Source organism: Gracilinanus agilis, chromosome 3, assembly GCF_016433145.1.
Source record: "Gracilinanus agilis isolate LMUSP501 chromosome 3, AgileGrace, whole genome shotgun sequence".
Lineage (NCBI taxonomy): Eukaryota > Metazoa > Chordata > Mammalia > Didelphimorphia > Didelphidae > Gracilinanus > Gracilinanus agilis.
The window spans coordinates 58,319,277-58,341,092 of NC_058132.1; the positions used below are offsets into that span (position 1 = coordinate 58,319,277).

Below are 21,816 nucleotides of genomic sequence, written 5' to 3' on the forward strand. Positions count from 1 at the left end.
TTCAAGGCTTGCCCCGACAGAAACCCCTAAATGACCCAAAAACCCCTTATAAACCCCTTCCCTTCCATCCTGGAATCAATACTGTATATATTGGCATCAAGGCAGAGGAGCAGTACAGGATTTAAGTGACTTGTGCAGGGTCACTGAGGCCAGATTGGAACCCGAGTCCTTCTCTACGCCTAATGTTCTGTCCGCTACACGAGCCAGCTGCTCCTCCTCAGGAATTATGACACACTCACCGAACAGCTCCCCTCCCCCCCCCCAGGGGGCAGCCATCGCTTTTGGCAGACCTTCCACACGGAGCCTTTCCCATCACCACCCAGACACACACGTGTCTCCTCCCTCCCCAACCCCAGCTTCCAGCCCCTCTTCCTTACAGAGCAGGCCCCGGTCTCTGGGTGGCAGGTGTCCGAGTGCCCGTTGCATTCACAAAGCTCACAGTGGCCCAGGTAGAGGCCGCTCCCTGTGCGTGTGTAGCCAGAGGCACAGTCCTGGGAAAAGAGAAGGGAAGGTCGGGTTGCAGTTCAAAAAGAGCCTCTGGGAGTGGAGGGAGTAAAATTCAGAAGCGTTTAGCTCAGAGACACCACTACCATGACTTGGATCTCCTGGGGGAACTTCATGGTCAGCAGGTGCAAAGGCATTTCTCTCCCCATCTCAGCTTGGCTTCTGCTTTCTTACAAGAAGGATTTACCAAAAAATAGCTCTAGAACATTAGGGCTGGGAGGGACCTTAGAATAGAAAATGTCAGAGCTCAGAGGGAGCTTAGAACCCAGAGTGTCAGATCTGGGGGGGGGCTCTTAAAACCTAGAATGTCAGAGCTGGAGGGGCTCTTAGAACCTAGAATGTCTTAGAAGAACTTTAGTACAGACAAAGGCAGACCTGAGATTGGGTCCTAGAACACTGAATGTTAAAACAAAGACTGTTGAATCCAAAGGGGGCATTAGAACAATGCCAAAGCCAGAAATCCTTCCCTCACCTGCTAAGATTGCCCCTGAAGTCACGCTCTCAATGACTCTTTTTTTTAATTCCTTACCTTCTGTCTTAGAATCGATACTAAGTATTGGTTCTAAGGCAGAAGAGTAATAAGGGCTAGGCAACTGAGGTTAAGTGATTTGCCCAGGGACACACAGCTAGGAAATACCTGGGACCAAATTTGAATCCAAGACCTCCTGTCTTCAGGCCTGGTTCTCCACCCAATTGAGCCACTTAGCTGCCTCTCAAAACTGGTCCTCTCCTCTCCTCTCATCCTATATAACCCCTAACTCTTCACTGATCCCCCTTCACACTGATCTCCCCATACTGAGGATACATAAAGAATATGTCTCTGATTAGAGTTCAAGTTCAAACTGTTAATTTTAAAGAAAAAACAAAAAACAAAAAAAACAACAACCCAGCCCTGAGGCTTAGAGGCAAGTGATTTGCCCAAGGTCATTCTGCAAGTTAATAACAAAGGCAAGACTAGAAGACCGGTCCCTTGATTCTTAATCTAGGACATTCCTGAAAAAAGGTCAGAACCACCTTGCAGTTTGTCTCACCTGACAGGAGAGGCCCCGATATCCAGGGGGGCAGCGGCATTCCTCCACTTCCAGGGCCCGGGGTCCAGCTGCAGGACCAGGAAGGGCTCTCTCCATGCTGACAGCACCAATGCTGGCTGCCAAAGGGACCGAGGAGAAGGTGGCGCGGATCAGGATCTCATCTAGGTCAGCTAGCACCATCAGCAAATGCTCTCGAGTGGCTGGCTGCCCATCTAACCTCCTCCAGAAATGCTGGTTTGGGGAAAGAAGTGTGGTGAGTAGGAGTCCTGAAGACTATCCTGCTTCTTTGACACTTCTACCCCCACCCCCAATCTGGTCCTTGTCTCCTTTGTTCAAGAAAAGGCAAGTCAGATTATTAGGTTAGGATGGCAGCTGGATGATGCCTGAGGAGGAGTGAGGGCAAATTGGAAATTGATCATGATCAGGTTGGGCACTGGGGTCAGTCAGGCTTCTTGCTTTGGCCAGAACCAGGGTCTGAGTTGATGTCATAGTTCAAATCAGAGTTGATCATGGTCATGGTCAGAGTCGGGATCAGGGCCATGGTCACAGAGTTATATTATGGCCATGGTCAGAGGTGGGACATGGTTCCAATCAGAGTGGGGAACATGATCATGGTAGATCATGGTTGACATCAGAGTTGACATGTGATTGGTCTCATAGTCAGGTTTGCTGTTGGGAGGTCAGTGCTGGGGATCTTGGTCCTAGTCAGACAGGGTCCAGTTGATCCCTTTGTACCTCTCTGAACATTATTTCGAAGCTCTTCCTCTCTCGGCCTTGCAGCTCTGGTTGGGTGGCTACTAGAGTGATGTCATTCCCCTGTGGAGACATGGTGGGATAAAAAGAATCATCCCTTATAACATTATAGTACTGGATAATTACAAAACTTTTTCACATCCTCCATCTTTTTTTGGTCCTACAAGGTTTATAAGGCAAGCATGACTCCCTCACTTAACAAATGAAAAAACCGAGCTGCAGAACACTGAAAATGATTTGTCCAAGGCAAATAGAGAATAGTGCTAGAGCTGGGGAGCCTCTGACTTGGACACTAGGAGGCTATGAGATAGGAGAAAATGTTCTCAGTGGCTGCACTGAAACTGGCTGCTTTCCATTATCTCCAGTCCCTGTTCACCCCACCTCCATTCTCTCTTTAGAGGGAACAGCAGGGATCTCTGCCCATAACCTGCCAGGGTGGCAGCAGGACCCAGAAGCCCATTCTACAGTACATACCTGGGTCAGTATTCCATGAGTAGGCAGATTGTGGGAGAAGAGACTCCAGGGGAGCTTAGTCCTTTCCTTGTAGACAGCCACCCCCTTCCCTACAATCCCTACCTGGCTTGCCTACCTCTTTCTCCTATGGTCTTACAGCAGGGAGAGCTCACCGTGATCTGCACATCAGGATCGGAGAGGGGGCTGCCCTGGGCTCCAGTCGTGTAGGAGAGGATGTACCGGAGCTTCCCACCATAGGCGTCCACCTGCAGGGGACCAAGCCTCGGGTGTCACCAGCCCTATTTTGCCTCTCTGGCCCCTTTGCCCACTCTTCCCCATCCCAACTCTAGTTCCTCGGACAGGGAAAACTGGGTAAGTGTACCCAGGGTGTGGGTTGGGTGCATGAACTATGCTGCTGTTCTAAGAATCTTTTCTTCCCCCTACAAGGCTGAATCCCAAGGCACAATCAGTGCCAGAGGACACAGGGTGGATCTCCCCATAAAAATTGCTGAGATCAGTCCAACTTAATCTTGGAAGCAATGATGAGGGTCAATTTTCCCCTACCCATAATCTAAAATATTATGAAAAAACAAACAAACCCTTACCATAATCTGTCTTAGAATCAATATTGTGTATTCGGTTCTAAGGCAGAAGAGTAGTAAGAGCTAGGCAACTGGGGTTAAGTGACTTGCCCAGGGTCACACAGCTAGGAGGTATCTGAGGCTAGATTTGAACCTAGTCTCCAGGACTGGCTCTCTAGCAATGAGCCACTTAATTGCCCCTTCGAAATCTTACCCATCTTTAAGACTCCCCTTAAAGCCTCCCATGATCCTCCCAGCCTGAAAGTATGGTCCTTTCCATGCTACCCCAACCAAATGAAAACACATGCTCCTAATAATTCATGTTTACATCAACTAATCAATAAATTTGCTAACCACATACTATGACTACACCCAGGGGACAGACTTATTATTATTAAATTACAATTTATTTTTATCCAGCACATTGAGCATGTAGTACTGACTCCTTGTGGGTGTGCAGTCTCTCTGTTTGACTATTTATTCCATTAAATCAGGATCTTGTCTTAATTACTTGTGTCTCTCTCAGTACCTGGTCCTGTTTCCAAAGATATTTTTTTTACTGAACTTGCCATCTCATTGTTTGTAGTGGCCTCCTACAATGGAATATCCTCTTAACAATGCAGGGCTGGGCTTTTTATTTTCAGCTTTTTTTCAGAGCGTTTGGGGCACTGAGATCAGTGACCTGGCCAAAGTCACACAGCCAGGATATATCAGTGGCAGGATTTGAACTCAGGTCTTCCTAACTCTGTGGCCACCCTCTATTCACTAAGCCACAGTGCCTTTCTCTCAGAACTCATGAATGGTTTCTGAATAAATGACTGACCATTAGGTGTCGCCACAATTTGTTTCTATGGTTTTGTAATCCCCATCCATCCTCTAGTCCATTGATGGGCAAACTACGGCCTTCGGACCAGATTTGGGGGGGGGAGGGCCTGAAATGTTCTATCCAGCTGCAGGACATTAATTCCTAATCTGACGAATATAATGAGTAGGATACAATATAATGAAACTTCGAAAGAGTTGCCTTAGAAACAGACTGACAGATGAGCATTTCCTTTCCTTTGGACTCTCTTTAAAAAGTTTGCCCATCACTGTCTAGCCTTTCCTGACCTCCTCAGCCTAGAGGATCTTTCTCTACCCTAAGGGAACTCTTATGGGCCCACCTGGTCTGTCCCACATCCTGGTTCTCCTCTTTCTTTTCTAAAAATTAAGACCCTTACTTTCCTTCTTAGAATCAAGACTGTGCTTTAGTTTTAAGGCAGAAGAGAGGTAAGGGCTAAGCAATGAGGGTTAAGTGACTTACCCAGGGTCACCCAGCTTCTCCCAAATCCTGGCAATCCATTGTGCTACTAAATATCCCCCTCCCATTGGATTTTAAGCTCTTTGAGAGCAGGGACTATGCCTTACCTATCTCTATCAAACAAATGGCTCTAAGCACCAGGCCTCTGGACACAATCAAGCTTGATAACAATGACACTGTTTATTGGATTTTTTTTTGGACAGTACTCTAACCCCAGCAGGCCTCACCTCCCTCCTGGCTACCATTTATCCCTCTGTCCCATGATGTCTTGGTTCCCCAGCCCTCAGGACCCACAGAACCCAACTTGTGCCACAGCTAACCAAGCCCAACTGGCTTCTTCTCTTGGTCCTCCTACAGCCCAATTATAGCCACTGGACACAAGGCCTGGTGCTATGGGAGAAGCCAGAGGCGGTTGGAGTGTCCACTGAGCCTGGCTGGGCTTCCTAATCTTTGTTTCCTGGGTATCAGCCCTCTGTTCCCAGAGGAGAGGCCAGAATGACTTTCTTCCCCAAGGGATGCTCTTGGGATCTGCCTAGGATCCAGGGACCAGCTCTCATGGGGGGCAGAGCCCCTTTCAGAGACCCAACCTTGATTTAATGGTGACCTGGGGCATCTGAGCCAGGCCAGCACACAGGAGCAGCGACATTAAAGAGATGCTAAAGGAATCCTGTCTTGAGGTCTCTGAGAGCTAGTCAGGAAAGGATGCTAGAACAAGCAGAGAGTAAAGCAGGAAGAAACAGGAAAGTCAAGGTTTTATTGTAGCCTGCCTGGGTATATTTCCCTCCCAGGGTCCTGGACCCTTCCATCTTGTACAATCTGGCTTCCTCTTGAAAATGTTTAAACCAGAGGCCCATCCATCCATCCTCCCCACCATTACCTTGTCCCCTAGGAAGGCTCTGGGAAGTTGCCAATAATAGACGCTTTCCGGAAGCTGAGAGAAGGCCTTGTAGGCAAGAGAGAACTAGGACAGAAGGTGGAAAGACCAGTGAGAGCAGGAAGGAGGGAGGAGGATGGGGTAGGGCCACTCCTGGATTCAGGAAAGGCCTAAGAACCCCAAAAGGTAGACAGAGGAGAGCTTCTGTTATCATTGTGGGCTCCCAAGACTCAGACCCTGGACAAAGCCTAGATAGAGGGAGTGGCAATTGTCTCTGAGACTCCAAGGGATGGTGAGAGCTGTCCTCGGTGCTGGGGAGAGGATCTGTTCACTAGGCATCCCCATCTCTTCCCAGGGGGGGAGGTGGAGGCAAGAGAGCCAGATCTTCAGACTATGCTAGCAGAGATGGTCTAGCATGGAGCTTGCAGCTATACTTGATAGAGTGGTCAGGGTTAGGAGGAGACGGGAAGCAGGGCTGGGCAGGGTCCCAGAGGACACAGTGTGGCTGTAATGCCTGCCACCTACCTGAGAGCCAGTTGGCCTGGCAGCAGTGCCAGAGCCAGGGTTTGCAGAGGAAGAGAGGGAAGCCACTGGAGAGGAGGAAGAAGAAGAAAAGGAAGGAGGAGGAGGAGCTGCCTTTAGGGAGGCTGCAGGCTGAGGGTGGGTAGACCCTGCATGGCCTGGGCCATGAGAAGTACCCTGGGCATGGTGAAGTGGTGATGGAGCGGCAGCAAAGCTGGAGAGGAGCTGCCAGATCTCTGCATCCATTCGTCTCTGAGCCTCATCCACCTGGAATGCAGGTGGGAAGGAAAGGAGAAAAGGGAGGGATAAAAGGAAGGGAGAAGTGATGAGAAAGGAGGATGGGTAGAAGAATGGAGGTGAGAAAGGGAAGGAAGGAATGAATGGAGAAGGGAAGAAAGGAGGGAGAAAGAAAGAAAGGAGGGAGGAAGGGAAGGAAGGAAGAAGGAAAAAAGAAAAAAGGAAAGAAGTAGGAAAGGAGGGAGGAAGAAAGGAAATGGAGGAAGAGAAGGCAAAAGAAACAGAGAAGATTGCAGGAATCAGCAAGACTTAGAAATTCCTTTCCTACTCTCACCCCTCAATCTGAGGATCTATCCAGGCTTCCTTCTTGGCACCCCTCTCTATTGCGAAGCCTCAAGATTACCCAAAGGGTATTAGGGGCAGGACTTCTCTTGGTACCTCCACAAGGGACAATAAGGCTCTAAGACCTCTGTCTTTCCCTTTTCCTCACGCATTGGGTTGTGACTGCCTTGATCCTAGAGGGCAGGTGTTACTAACTGGAAGGGGAGATTGGTGAGCATCCAAGGAAGATATGGGTATTGCCTAATGGACAGAGTTGCCAAAAAAAAAGGTAACTAGATGAGCAAAGGATGAGGAGAGGTCCTCAAAAGTGGCTGTTGGGATGCACACATTGGGCATTCAGGGGTATGGGGAGGAGGCAGGCACAGAACATGCTCTCTTGGCCTTAATAGCCTTCCTGCTCTAGGATATATTCCAAGAGGAAGCATGAGTGGTCAGTCAATGGTGGCATGGGTCAGGGCCAATGCTAGAATGGGGAAAGTGGGCACAGATGAAGCCTGTTCCCTCAGTTCCAGAAGCACTTTCTTTGGCTCTGGTATTTGGCCTTCTTGTTAGGGTCCTGGGCATTGCCAGGCACAATGGTTACCTGGGAGGCTCGGGATGCCCGGCCACTGCCCACAGGGGGCCCCAGAATCTTCCCAGCTGCCACAGCCTCCCGCAGCTGCTCCTCTGAGAAGGATGTGCGGTTCTGATAGAATGGATGGTGGGTCAGATCTCCCCGAACCCTGCTCTGGCACCAGAACCCCAGGGCAGTGCCAACCCTTCCTAGCTGTCTGCCAATGGGAAGTCCCCGATCTGTATCATGCCATGAGTCACAGTTTCTCATTTCTGGCTTGGCACATGGAAAATTAGCTCCAGGTGATTGGCAGGTCAGTGCCAGTGTGACCTGGTAATGTGGGGTGACACAACGGTTACCTCCTCCTGCCAACCCATGGTTGGTACTGGAGCCCAAACCATAGAGTAGTTCCAGGAAGGTTGTGGAAACTGCTTTGCTCCTGGGTTGGCCCGTGGAGCCCCTGACTAACTACAGGCCTGGATATGCCTGTAATGGGACAAGCAGTGTGTTGTTCCTGGGGTGTCACTCTATCCCTACCGTGAGCCCCACTCTGGGCCACCACAGCATCCCATATCTCTCTGGATCTGCACTGCATGCTGGGCTGAGGTACCCCAATTACACACCATGAGCATGCCACACCACATTCTGCGTGCTGTACCTGATGTGCCCTCCGTAGCCGGGCAAAGTATGCTTCCCTCTGGCAGCACAGGGTACCAGGAGAAAGAGAGAAATGGGTTCCAGAGAGGTAAAGGCCCAAGAAATCGCAGGAGACAAATACAAAGGGCAGAAGAGAGATAAGGAATAGAGGACAGAGAACAGAGACAAGGGTAGAGATGGGAAGGGTGCAGGTGAAGGAATGGAGAGCAGAGACTGATGTACGATAGCCAGATATGAAGGAAGGGTAGGCATCCCGGGACGGACAGACAGGGGAGACAGAGGTGTGGATGGGGGGCAGAAATGGAAGAAGATGAAGGGACAAAGCAAAGGAGCAATGAAGAGACAAGGGACCAACAACAGGCTGGAGACCCCTGGGAGGAAGAAGGGGAGAAGCCAGGGAGGGTCTCAAGGATGGAAAGAGCTATACGCCTCCAGAGCTTCACATGACTGAGAAGCTTGAGGGACCCTCTCTCTGCTGTTCCCTGACTCAGTCCCCGTTCCACCAACGTTCATCGTGCCCTTACCCAGCCCGCTGGCATCTCCTTGGACACCGCTGACCCCAACCCTCACATTGTAACTCAAAGGTGAACCCTTTCTACTTTAGCATTCACCTCTCCTGTCATCTCCATTGCTGCCACATCGTCGTCCTTGCCCCCAATTTCACTGTCACCTTAGCCTGATCATCACAAGCCATTCTGAGTGTGGGGAACAGGCTGGCCCCCGTTGCCCACCCTGTGCCCTCACACCCCGTACCTTGTCTCCCTGGTAAGTCTCGGGCAGCTGCCAGTAGAAGGACTCATGGCCCAGGTGGGCAAAGTTGCTAAAGGAGAGCTGGCTGCCCTCGGGCATCAGCTCCACTGTGAAGCCCCCGGCCACCCGGCTGCTTCGCTGCCGATTCACCAGCGTGAAACCTTGGAAGTCACCGGGAGCAAAGGGAGTGGAGGTCTGGCAGGAGAAAAGAGTAGGATGGGGTCATTTTGGGTGCTGGGGACAGGACAGTGAGGGGACTGGCATGGTGGTGGGCACCTAAGAGAGCTGAGACTGGCCATTGAGATGGCTATAGGCACTGAGGAAGGCTGGAGATGGGCACGAAAAGCTATGAGAATGGGCAGAATAGGGGCAGACACCAGGAAGAGTTTGGGGGGCTGGGGGGACAATGTTGAGGACAAGTCCTCCAGGAATAAGGCTCTGGCAGAGGGGAGAGGGGCTGAAGTGTGTTAGGGAGCTCAGGAATCCATACCAGGTGGCGGGTGTAGGAGGAGCTGGCACACTGCTGGGTGACGCCCATACAGAAACAGGGCAGGCAGCCTTCGGGGTTGGCAGCACTCAGGAAGAAGTGATGAAGACGGCAAGAGCTGCAGGTGGGGCCCTCCACCTTGGACTGAGGGGATGGGGCAGACACACAGGAAGGTGAGCTCTCCTTTTTGGTTCACTAGTTCATTAGCAGTCCCCGAGCTGCCTCTACCCCAGGGCTGCCCCTTCCACTCCCTCTAGGCCTGTGCCACGGTCCTGGCATAAGGGAGGGGACAGGTTTAAGAGCAGGGTGTGGGGCAGCTAGGTGGTTCAGTGGTTAGAGCCAGATCTAGAGTCAGGAAGACCTGGGTTCAAATCTGACCTGGACAAGTCATTTAACCCCCCATTGCCCAGCCCTTACCAATTCTTCTGCCTTGGAACCAATTTACAGTATTGATTCTAAGATGGAAGGTAAGGGTTTAAAAAATAAACATAGGGGGGCAATTAGGTGATTCTAAGCCAGGGCTTAGAGGTGGAAGGTCCTGGATTCAAATCTGACCTCAGACACTTCCTAGCTGTGTGATCCTAGGCAAGTCACTTAACCTCCATTGCCTAGCCCTTCTGTCTTAGAGTTGTTATTAAGACAGAAAAGTTAAAAAAAAAAAAAAAAAAAAGAAGAAGAAGAGCTGGGTGGCCTGCCTCAGAGACTAACAACAGCTTATATATTTCAGTAGCAAACAGAGATTTATAGAGTACTCTGCTCACTCAGGTGAAGAAGGTAGTATCATTTCCATTTTAAAGATGAAAAAACCAAGGTACAGAGAGTTCAAATGACTTGTCTAAGGTCAACCAGCAGAGTCAGGACTACAATCTGGGTCTCAGACTCCTATATCCAATGGTTCTTCTGACTTTTAAATTAAACTAAAATTTTCTCTTTTTCATTATGAATTCAACATTTATAGTAAATATGAACATTTCAGGATAGGAACAGAAAAGAAGTTGATGTAGGAAACTGTTACATACAGTTTGGATTTGGAAGTTATCAAAATGGAAAGGCAGCATTGGTATAGTGACTGATAGAGGGCTGGCCTTGGAGGCAGGAGGATCTGGGTTCAAATCCTGCCTCAGATATATCTGGCTCTTTGACCAACCTCTACTTTCTGTCTTAATATCAATTCTTTCTTTTTTAAACCCTCACCTTCCATCTTAGAATCAATACTGTGTATTGGTTCCAAGGCAGAAGAGCAGTAAGGCTAGGCAATGGGGGTTAAATGACTTGCCCAGGGTCACACAGCTGGGAAGTGTCTGAGACCAGATTTGAACTAAGGACTTCCTATCTCTAGACCTGGCTCTCAATCCCCTGAGCTACCCAGCTGCCCCCTTAATATCAAGTCTAAGACGGAAGGGGAGCAAAGGCTAGGCAATCAGGGTTAAGAGACTTGTCAAGGTTCACACAGCTAGGAAGCATCTGAGAGTCCTCCAGACACCAGGCTGGGCGCTCTATCCCCTGAGCCACATGGCTGCCCCTTCTATTTATTTAATATTTTACTGATGCATGTTTCTAACTTTTCTGTGCATCATTAACACCAGAGCCCAACTCCTTTCCCCCTTTCCCAAGCCTCCCCTGGCCTGCACAAATAGGTAGAATCCAGCATCTAGGGGTCCCCTGCCCCCCAGTACTTACCTTGCACCGACACTGCCCTGAGGCTTCGTCACACTGGGTGCTGAGACTGCCCGCTGGGTCACATCTGCAGCCATCAGGGACTGGGCCAGGTCTATCACCTGCAGAGGGAGATGGAGGGAAAGCGGCTGCTTTTCCCCCCTCTCCAGACACCCCCACTGCTAGCCCTCCCCTCTATGGACAGAGTGTGGGGGCCTGGCTGGGCCAATCACCCCACTGCATCTCCCCCATCTTCTGCCCTTTTGGTCCCAACAAGCCCCAACTCACTTCGGCAGGACTGGCCCAGGCTGGGGTTGCCATGGTAACCAGGAGCACACCTGGAGGAAACAATCAATTTCATGAGCCATCCTTTTTAAAGCCTCACTCTCCATCCCAGCAACAGCTCTCACATAGAAGAGGGCCAAGAATGAGGCAGTCAGGGTTAAGTGACTTGCCCAGGGTCGCACAGCCTGGAAGCATCTGAGGGCAGATTTGAACCCAGGGCCTCTGAACTCCAGACCTGATGCTCTATCCACTGAACCACCTAGCTGCCCCCATTGGCCATTAATATTAAAGCTTAGCTTAAAAATATATGCAAAGCAATTTCTCCATCTGTGATTTCATGGAATCAGAGGTGTGCTGGTGCCAGCTCAAAATGGGTCAAAGAGAGCCAATTACTAGATTTTCAGTGTGGGCATTTATACCTTAGAAGTTAGGAAATGCTACAAATCAGAGCTTGATTTTTTTTTGTTTTATTGATTGTTTATTTTTAATACAGTGAAGGAGAAAATGTTAGTGTAGATCAATGATTCCCAAAGTGGGCGCCACCACCCCCTGGTGGGTGCTACAGTGATCCAGGGGAGCAGTGATGGCCACAGGTGCATTTGGGGACAGTGAATAACTGTAAGGGGGCAGTGATAGTATGTGACAGGGGGCGCTAAGTAATATTTTTCCTGGAAAGGGGGCAGTAGGCCAAAAAAGTTTGGGAACCACTGGTGTAGACTGAAGTTAAAAGTATGTCCTGCACACACTCCCCAACTCCTCCCACCAGAGAACCAGTCCTTAATGTTTCCCAGTACACCCCTGCATGGGGGCTTCACAAGATAGATAATACAAGAATGATTATTATCCCCATTGTACAGATGAAGAAACTGAGGATGAGCCATGCCCTAGATCACACAGTGAGCCTGGATTCTAAGCTAATTCTTTTGCTCCAAGCCCAGTAAGCATTCCACCTATGTGACATGGGCTGAAAGGTTTCTAAGCAATCATCTAATCAGGGGGCAGCTAGGAAGGACAGTAGATAGAGCCCCAGGCCTGGAGATGGGAGGAGTTGGGTTCAAATCTAGCCCTAAACACTTCCTAGTTGTGTGACCTTGGGCAAGTCACTAAACTCCAATTGCCTAGTCCTTGAAACCACTTATCCTTGATTGCCTAGTCTTTGTCATTCTTCTGTCTTAGAATTGATTACTAATACAGAATTTGAGTTTAAAAATTTTTTTTATTTTAATAACAAATTTCACATAAATTTTCTGAAGTTATATGATCCAAATTGTGACCCTCCCGTCTTCCCTTCCCCCTCTTGGTGCTGGCAAGCAATTTGATCTGGGTTATATGTGTTTTATCCCATAAAACATATTTCCTTATTGTTCATTTTTTGTAAATGAATAATCTTAAAAACCCCAAACACCAAAACATATACCCAAAAAAACAAGTGATAAATCATACACTTTCATCTGCATAGAATTTAAGTTTCTAAATTAAAAAAAAAAAAGAAGAAATCATGTAATCAGGGGGAGGAGAGGGAGGGATTTGGGAACTCAAAAAAAAAAATGACATCTCCTAATCCTATTTTCCTCATTTTACAGGTTAAAAAAAAAAATAACAAGGGTGAGTCCCACAGCACATCTAAGGTTAATAAAGGGCAGAACCAGCACCAAGATTTAGGTCAAGCATCAAACATCAATCAATCAAAGTAAATCTCTGCCCACCCCTTAATTCGATTCTATAGAACTGACCTGAAAACCATAAAACACTCTCCCCACCCACCATGGTCCAAGGACCCAAAGGCTAATCTCACCTCTAAAGCTTACACGACCTTAGATAAGTCACTAAACTTTCCTAGATCTCAGTGTTCTCATCTGGAAAACAAGGGGTTGAGCTACAAAGCCTCTGAGGCCCCCACCAGTTGTGGGACCTGAGAGATGCTCCCTCCTCCTCCTCTCCTGGGGACATACCTCTCGCAATGGCGGCCACTGTGCTCTGGGGAGCAGGCATCGCAGGTGGGGCGGCCGTCGGTATCCAGGAAACAAGTATGGATCCCCCTGTAGTTTGGGGAGAAGAAACCAAGATGGAGATGGATTTGGGCTGGGAGCCAACATCAAGGGAAGCAGAGGAAGTAATCCTAGAATCCAGAACATTGGCACTGGAGGCCACCTGGGCTCATGGAACATTGTTACAAATGGTCATCCCATGCAGATGAAAGCATGTGCTTTTTCACTTGTTTATTTGGGTTTATGTTTGGGGTTTTGGTTTCATATGATTATTCATTTATAAAAATGAACAATATGGAAATATGTTTTGTGTGATATAATATGTGTGTAACCCAGAAAAAAAAACCCAAACCCAAAAACAAATGATTATTTCAGAAGAGTAGAACAGAGGATGCAATGTTAGGTGCTGGAAGGACCCTGGGGGTTGAGTTATCTAAGCCGGGGGAAATAGAAATGTGCTCAGGAGTTTTGCAACTGTGAGCTTGATCTTGATGCCTCTGGTCTGGTCTGATCCTCTCTTTTTATTTTATTTTATTTTTTAATGTGTTTACATTTTATTTAAATTTTTTTTCTTTAAAAAATTTCTACACAAATTTTCCAAAGTTACATGATCCAAATTGTTTCCCTCCCTCACCACCTCCCAGAACTAGCAAGTAATTCAGTCTGGGCATTATCACACAGAACCTATTTCTATATTATTCATTTTTGTAAGAGAATGATTTTATAAAACCAAAACCCCAAACATACACCCAAACAAACAAGGGATAAATCATATGTTTTCAACTGCATTTCTACTTCAACAGGTCTTTCTCTGGAGCCTTTTTTTCCATAAGACTCTGATTCTCTCATTTTATAATTTTTAAAATTTTATTTTTAAAATTTTAAAATGTTTTCCATGGTTACAATTCATATTTTCTCCCTCCCCTCATCCCTCCCCACTCCCAGAGTTGACAAGCAATTCCACTGGACTTGATTCTCTCACTTTAGAGAAGAAACCAAGGATGGGAGAAGGGGAGGGACTTGGTCCATGTTACAAGTTTAGTAATGAGTGAAGTTGAGCCTCCAACCCAGATTTTCTGATTTCAAATCAAATCATTTCTATACCATGTTGGCAAGGGGTGAAGAGGAATGGGATGGGCGAAAGATGATGAGAAAGAAGGGAAGAGAAAAGAAGAATCAGGCCCAGAGCATGGGGAGGGCAGCTCAGACTTACTGGTTGTTAGAGGGCATCCCGTGGCAGGGGCAGGGCTGGCAGTCTTCAGGGGAACCTCTCTGGGCATCACCGTAGTATCCGGGTTGGCAGCGTTCACACTTGGCGCCTTCTGTGTGGTGTTGGCAGCCCTAGAAAGGAGATGGTCAAGACCATGGCTGCCTCTGGGTCCATGAGCCAGCGAGCCCCTTCTCCCCATTTCCCCTCCCTGTTGTGCCCAGTCCATCTTCTCCAATCCCAGGCTCAGGGCGTTGCTCCTTCTCAACTGTGCTGCCCTAGGGATAAGGGCCCTGGAAGACACTGGCACATCCAAGAGCCCTGGTGGGAGGGCACCAGACTGGGGGGGCGCTCACCTGGCAAGCCCCGGTCTCTGGGTCACATATCACTGAGTGTCCGTGGCAGCTACAGAGCTCACAGGTGCCCAGGTAGAGGCCGCTGGATGTACGGGTGTACCCCACATCACAGAACTGTGGGGAGAAGACAGGTCAGGGAGGGAAGAAGGGAGGGGGCAAAAGAACTTCCTCTCCTCCCATCCCAGGGCAGAACTTCTTGGGGGGGGCTCAGCTGTTTGCAGAACTCCCCAGCTGGAGGAACCACAAATGGGGGGAGCAGATGAAGCCCCCAAATGGGCAAAGAAGAGTACTGCAAAGAGCCAAGGAGGGCCCTGAGAGCAGAGAATTTAGGACTGAAAGGAAAACGAAAGAGAACATCAGGACCAGTCTCATTTACTTTAAACCTGTATCTTCTGTCTCAGCATCAATGTGGTGTATCAGTTCCAAGGCAAAAGAGGGGTAAGGGCTGGGTAATTGGGGTTCAGTGACTTGCCCAGGGTCACACAGCTAGGAAGTGTCTGAGGCCAAATTTGAACCCAAGACCTGTCTCCAGGCCTGGCTCTCTATCCACTGAGCCAACTAGTTGCTCCCTAAACCAACCTCATTTTACAGAAATAGAAACTGAGGTTCAGAGTGACTTGCTAGAGGTCGCCCAGGCACTAAGTAGGAGAGGCAGGATCTGAACTCGGGCCTTCGGACTCCAGATGCTCTCTCCAGGATGAGGAGTGTAGGGGAATAGGCTGGAGGCTGGGTATACAGGGTGCCGGGGCTCACCTGGCAGGACGGTCCTCGGTAGCCAGGCGGGCAGACGCACTGCTCCACCTCCACAGCCTGCTCCAGCCCCGTGACCTGGGGCACAGCCACATCCATGTGTAGTCCAGAAAGCCTGCCGGGGGGAGGAGGAGGCCAAGGGCAGAGAATGGAGGCCGCGGAGTCCTGGGCTTTAGAGGTCGGCCAGTGCAGCCCCACCCGTGACTCCAAAGGCCAGCTCTTCTACTACACCCTGAATGGTGGAGGCCCGTGTGCCATCTTCCATCCCGGCCCAGCCTCGCTCTAGGACCCCAGAGTCCAATCTGCTCATGCTATGGATGGGGTGACCGAAGCCCAGGCCCCAGCCGGTCTGGGTAAGAGGCAGGGTTTGGCCCTGCCGGCTCCCAACTCCAAATTCAGGGCACTCTGAAGCTTTCTCGATGCCTCCCCAAGCTCACTTTAGAGTTCATTTCCCAGCATCCTCTGCCGACCGACCCCCGAAACCAGGCAGCCTCCTGCAGGGACCCCCCCAAGCTCCTCCCGCGGGCCGGGGTTGTGCCATTCTCCAGGTACCTGCTCTCCACCTGGCTCTCAGCATAGGACGCCCGAATCATGATGACATCGATGTTGGCCAGAGCCATGAGCAGGTGCTCGCGGGTGGCCGGCTGCCCGTCCGCCCTGCGCCAGGCATGCTGTGGATGAGAAAGCACACCGACTGCCCTTTGGGAAGACCACGGGAGCAGGACTGGCCTAACAGGGCTCAGGAGGAGACGACCGACCGGCCCCCCGGTCTGAGGACCAGTCTAGAGCCTTTGCTAGAGATCAGGGAAGGCCGTAGGGCTGGGGACAGTGCTGGGGCTCACCTCACGGAAGGGCACAGAGAAGGTGCTGGGCTGGCCTGGCACAGGCTCCTGCTGGGGGTGATGTTCTAGGGAGATGGCATTGCCCTGAAGCAGGACCAGGGGCTGCCCGTGCAGGGCTGGCGAGCCTGGCCTGGGCTGCTGGGTCACGGTGAAGTGTAGTTCTCCTCCATAGGAGGTCACCTGGGGAGTGGAAGACAGTGCTAGATTATATCCCATTTGGCTGGAAAAGGGGGCCCCAGAATAATGGCAGGGAGGAGGCCTGGGTTTGAATGTTACCATTAACTGGCAGTGAGCCCTCAAATAAGTCTCTGATCTTCCCTGTGCATCAGTTCCTACTCTGCAAATTCAGGGTAACAGATTAGACTAATCTATTAATCCAGATGTGGCCCCCTGAAATGTTCTATCCTGCCACGGGACATTATTCCTAATCTGACAAATACAACGAGTAGGACACAATACAATGAAACTTGGAAAGAGTTGCCTTAGAAACAGACTGACAGATGAGCATTTCCTTTCCTTTGGCCCCCTCTTTAAAAAGTTTGCCCATCATTGATTTAGATGATCTCTTCTTTTCAGTCCTGTCATTCCAGGTTGTAAGGGACCTCCTAGAGCTAATACTCTATAGTCTAATACTCCCAGCTCTGACATTCTCTGTTCTAAGTTCTCTCCCAGCTCTGACATTCTCTGTTCTAAGGTCTCTCCCAGCTCTGACATTCTCTGTTCTAAGGTCTCTCCCAGCTCTGACATCTTATGTTCTAAGGCCCTTCCCAACTCAAAGCATCTAGAAGTTGTGACTTTATGCCCCTCCCTCCCACATCCCAGCCATGCCCAGGGTGACCCTTCTCACTTGATGAACACAACGCTGACCACTTGTTCTCCAGGGATCTTCAGGTATTCAGACTCCAGCTGGTGAGGGACACAGAACCATTGGTCTCCTTGCAAGCTCCCCTCCCATCCTCCTCTGAACTCCCACCCAAAGCTCTCTGATGTAGGGAAGCACTCCCTAGGTTAAGAGCAAGGCAATTGCCCCCCTTCCTTCCTGCCGCTCCTCCCGCCATCCCTCCAGGCTGGCTGCCTTCGTCTCCACCTCCAGGATCACCACCGTGACACCCCCCCCCCCCAGCCCTTACCGTATCCACCACGGCCTCCGACACGTCTCGGAACTCCTGGGAGCCGGCATCCTCCAGCTGGGGGCTGTAGTCGATGGACCGTGTGAAATTCACCATGGCCCGAAAATAGACTAGGAGGAAAGAGAGGCGAGCTAGGAGGTGTCTGAGGCCACACTGGAACTCAGGATCTCCCATCTCTAGACCTGGTTCTCCATCCACTGAGCCCCCTAGCTGCCTGCTGGGATTTTCTTGGCAAAGATACTGGAGCGGTTGGCCATTTCCTTCTCAGGATCATTTTACAGATGAGGAAACTGAGGCCAACAGAGTTAAATAATTTCTCTCAAGTCACCCAGCTAGTAAGTGTCTGAAGCCAGATTTGAACTCATGAAGATGAGTTTTCCTGATTTCAGGTCTATCCCTACTCCTCTCCTTTAGTATAACCAAGTCCCTCTGGGGCAACGGGGACCTCTGACTGCCAACGGTGACCGAAAGGAGGGAGTCAGTCAAAGAAATCAGGCCAGGACTCCGTTTCTCCCTCTGCCCTCTGTCCAGGGAATTAGTGCCACAGTCTAGACCAAAGAGGGGACCTTCACATTTTTAGGTGTTCCGTGATACATAAAACAATGAAAAGAGCCCTGGATGTGAAGCCTAGGCAAATCCACTTCACCTCTGAGCCTCATTTCCTCATCTGTAAAATTGAAATACTTGTATTACCCACTTAAGGGTTGTTGTAAGGAAAGTGCTTTGTAAATAATAAAGCACTTTATAAATGTAAAAAAAAACAACCCACCACATTTTTAGGGGTTCCAGACCCTTTTGGCAATCTGATGAAACACAGAAGCATTTCTGAATATTTAAAAATAAAGTTTAAATGCATAAACTATAAAGAATTACAAAGGAAACCCATTACAGTGAAATACAGTTATCAGAATACCTGGGAAAAACCCAACCGGCTCACAGACTCTGGGTTAAGGATTCTCTGGGCTAAAGAGAGGGAAGTATATTCTTCAAGTGTAAGAAGGGGCCAAACCAAGGCCAGTGGAGTCATGAGGCCCAGAGTAGAGCTGAGGACAGGTTGATTCAGGATTTGCATATGCACAACCAGAAATGAGACCCAGAGGAGAGTGACTTGTCCAAGGTCACACAATAAATAAGTAGCAGAAGCAGGATTCAGTTCCTCTACCTCCAAAACGAGTGTTACCAGGGATCCAACTCTCCTGATTGCCTCAGGGGACTCCATGCCCACACTGGGCCACTGGGGAGGCTGTGGTGGGCAGGAGGGGCAGGGGGCAGAGCGCCCCCAAGCCTGGGCCACAGAGGCCCCCTTGTCGGGATACACAAAGGCCCATTCAGTCAGGCTACTCGCCATCCCCTCCACCGCCCCACTGGCCCTCCCTAGAACTGCCCAGCCTGCCTGCCCAGGAATGTGCCCGCTCCCCCGGGGAGGAGGGGAGGATCCAGGCCCCACAAAGCCCCTTTTTTACTGTGGGCTGGAAAGGGCAGTGGGCAAGGGGCGGGGATAGGGGGTTGGGGAAAGAAAACCTTGAGGATGAGGTTACCTCATCACCTCTCTCTGGGACAAGGACAGCCACTCCCTAGGATTCACTGACTCAGAGATTTAAGCTGGAAGGAGATCAGTCTTTCATTTTACAGAGAGAGAAACTGAGGCTCAGAGAAGGGTCACGAGTTGCCCTAGGTCCAAGCCACAGTTCTTTCTCCTTTCCATTGCCTCTCTAATTCATCTTTGTATCCTCAGTAGACATCAAAGGCCCTTTTCCTTTCCCCACTAAGACCCTCTGGGGAGGGCATTCCCAGTGAGGAACCCCCTGTACCAGCCTTGGAGACTTAAGAAATCTTTGTGAGTTGCCGACTACAAAAGGGACTTGTCCAAGGTCAACCTGCCAGAATAGAGCAGAGGTGACCTCAGAGGTGACCTCATTTCTAACTCTTTTGCACAGTTGTCCTGGATGGGTCGAGCTTAGGAGAAGCTGAGAAAGAGACTCAAAAGGCTGGAAGATGATCCAGGGACGTCTACCCTGGAAATCAGACCTAGAGGGCAGGCAGACTCCAGGGAGTGGTACCCACACTCCCCACCCCCGAAGGCAGGTGAAGCTCAAGGCAGAGGCCTCTGGGTAGCCTGCCAACCTCCTTATCCTATCTCTGGCAGTCATCAACTAGCAAATGATGCCAGCTGGGCACAAAGGCCAACCACTCATTCTCATCTTGAGCTAAAGCCGGAGAGTGTGAGGGCGGGGAAGGAGAGGATGGACCATGGAAATAGGCTCTACACTTCTTGGTTTTGGGATGGGAGGAAGCATGGTATTACAGGAAAAAAACACACTGGACTGGGAAATCAGAAGACTTGGGTTCAAATCCCTGATCTGTCTCCTCTCATCTTTTTTGTCAAATGAGGGAATTAGACTCAATAGCCAAGTACAGTGAGTGTTCACATAGGGCAGGGGAATGGGAATAGGGCTAGGATGTACCCAAGGGATAAATGGGAGGAACAGGCAGAAAAGGAGGGGCAGGTCCCCTAGGCTCATTAGGGACAAATAACACAGAGAAGTAAATGAGAAGGGAGAGATAGGAGGAAGGGGATGCAGTGGTGGGTGGGAAAAACAAAGGAGTCTGTTTCCTCTCTCTCTCTCTCTCTCTCTCTCTCTCTCTCTCTCTCTCTCTCTCTCTCTCTCTCTCTCTCCCTTTCTCCGTCTCTCTGCCTTCTCCTCCCCTCTCTCTCCATCAAAACCAGAGCTACAGAAGGGGCTTGCAGATCTCTAATGAAAAAGCTATCTTTACAGAGAAGAGAGATGGGAAGAGGAAGAATAGAATGCAGACCCAGGGCCAATGAACATTTCTTTTTAACTGAACATGCACTTTCACTGGTATAAGGAGATCTTGGTGAGGAAACTTCCTCCCAGTTGAGAGCCTGGCCTGCTGTTTACAGTCTTAGAGGTTTGCCTGGTACACTGAGAAGGGAGGTGACTGGTCCAGGCACACACAGTCCGGAAGGGTCAGAAGGGGGATCTGAAGACCAGCTCTGCAGCCACTAAGCTCCATGCCACTGGGTCAGGAGAATAGCTACTTCCTAAAGCTTACTGAACTGAATAGAAAAAACATGATGACTACAAAAAGGGTCGCTGGGAGCTTGCCGAGCTGGGGTGAGGAGAGGGGGTGGTACCTCTAAGACTCGAAAGGGGGGCCACAAAGGCAATAGATGGACAGCAGCTGGGGGTGGGAAGGAGGCAGACTTGCCTCTCAAAGGGCAGTTGTCAGGTGCTTAGAGGATTGGGGAGGGGGTGTTCCTCTTCCTCCTCCTCTAAACAATCCCCCAAGACTGCTGGCTCCAGTCCCTGGATGTTCCCCAGCTGGACTTGAGGTTCCCACCCCTTCTCTTCACACCCCAAACCGCCTCCGCCCCTGGCTCCTGCCCCTTGCAGCTGTTTTCCCAGGAAGATTTCAGGGGGAAAAAGAGAGGAAAGAGAGGCTAAGGCAGAGGGGAGGAGGCCTGAGAGTGAGATCTGGGCACGGTCTGGGAGGGTAGGAGGAAGGGGCATGGACGTGATGGACGGGACCAGCCTGGGATGGGCAGTCTCTGGGAAGAAAGGCCTGGGCTGTCAGAGTCCCAAAGCACAGGCTGTGAAGGAGGAGGAAGACCAAGCAGACCGGGCCCCTTGGAAAGGCCAGCTTCTCTTCTACTGCCCTCCCCCCAGGATGCTTTGCTCCAAAGGCCTGGGGAGTCCTATTGCGTGGTCCATGGACTCTCTGGCTAGTGAGATGGCAGGAGGGAGCACTCGGGTCCAGGCTCCTCAGGAGCGAATGTTCTCAACATCAATGGCCCTGCCCGGAGAGATTCTAGGCCCTAGTATTACCACAGACCCTTCTGACTCTCCGGAGAGCTGTTAAACACAAGGCCCCCTCCTCAGGAGTCGGAAGGCCTGTTTTTACTCCCTCCCTCTGGCCTAAAACAGTATTAATGGGAGGGGACAAACAGGAGAAGCCCACAGAAGCCCACTGAGACTGTCACCTGTCCAGGATGGAATGCCAGGGAGACCCCCTGCCTGCTTCAGGCCCCAGGACATCCAGGGAGCTGATTTGAGAGCTCTGAGCCAGTCTGACCCCATCAAGGGAGTTCCCCACACCATGCCCTGAATGGGCCCAACTCTGTCATCATTGCCTGGCTGGGTGCCCAGCACCCAGACCACATAACAGCCTTGGGTCAGCCAGCTCCTATCCCAGGAATGGCAGGAAATGTCTGTGGCTCCTTGGGTCTTGTTCACTGGGCTGTTCCCTACCTGGGATCCTGGACTGGTTTGGGGAGAGGAACAGGGTGGAGATCAAGGGTGGACAAGGGGGTCTGTGGCCCAGAGCTTCCAGCTGGCCTCTCCTTGTCCCCCGTCCTAATCCAGACTCTTAGTGGTACTGATTGCCTGGAATTCTGAGCTTAGTCCTTGGGAGTGGAGCCAGGGAGAGGGGAAAAGACAGATGGATGGTTTGGCCTGTATCTGTCTCCCCGGGGCAGAGAAGATGGGTTCTGATAAACACACACACCCCTTTTGTCCCCCAGCCCGGAGGCTGAATG

The 21,816-nt window shown here is 50.3% G+C and overlaps 1 protein-coding gene across 1 annotated transcript in view; it reads right to left on the bottom strand.

Moving 5' to 3' along the window:
- HSPG2 (heparan sulfate proteoglycan 2) overlaps nucleotides 1-21,816 on the bottom strand; it is an 83,587-nt gene that overhangs the window by 56,148 nt on the left and 5,623 nt on the right. Inside the window, exons 3-18 of the mRNA XM_044668716.1 lie at nucleotides 17,259-17,368; nucleotides 16,976-17,034; nucleotides 16,129-16,465; nucleotides 15,839-15,957; nucleotides 15,290-15,401; nucleotides 14,537-14,650; nucleotides 14,187-14,314; nucleotides 12,938-13,024; nucleotides 10,989-11,038; nucleotides 10,725-10,822; nucleotides 9,048-9,188; nucleotides 8,561-8,752; nucleotides 2,915-3,007; nucleotides 2,271-2,351; nucleotides 1,536-1,766; nucleotides 378-491 (exon numbers count right to left, since the gene is read on the bottom strand). Of these exons, the coding sequence (XP_044524651.1) occupies nucleotides 378-491; nucleotides 1,536-1,766; nucleotides 2,271-2,351; nucleotides 2,915-3,007; nucleotides 8,561-8,752; nucleotides 9,048-9,188; nucleotides 10,725-10,822; nucleotides 10,989-11,038; nucleotides 12,938-13,024; nucleotides 14,187-14,314; nucleotides 14,537-14,650; nucleotides 15,290-15,401; nucleotides 15,839-15,957; nucleotides 16,129-16,465; nucleotides 16,976-17,034; nucleotides 17,259-17,368 (2,066 nt within the window). The remainder of the gene's footprint in view (nucleotides 1-377; nucleotides 492-1,535; nucleotides 1,767-2,270; nucleotides 2,352-2,914; nucleotides 3,008-8,560; nucleotides 8,753-9,047; nucleotides 9,189-10,724; nucleotides 10,823-10,988; nucleotides 11,039-12,937; nucleotides 13,025-14,186; nucleotides 14,315-14,536; nucleotides 14,651-15,289; nucleotides 15,402-15,838; nucleotides 15,958-16,128; nucleotides 16,466-16,975; nucleotides 17,035-17,258; nucleotides 17,369-21,816) is intronic.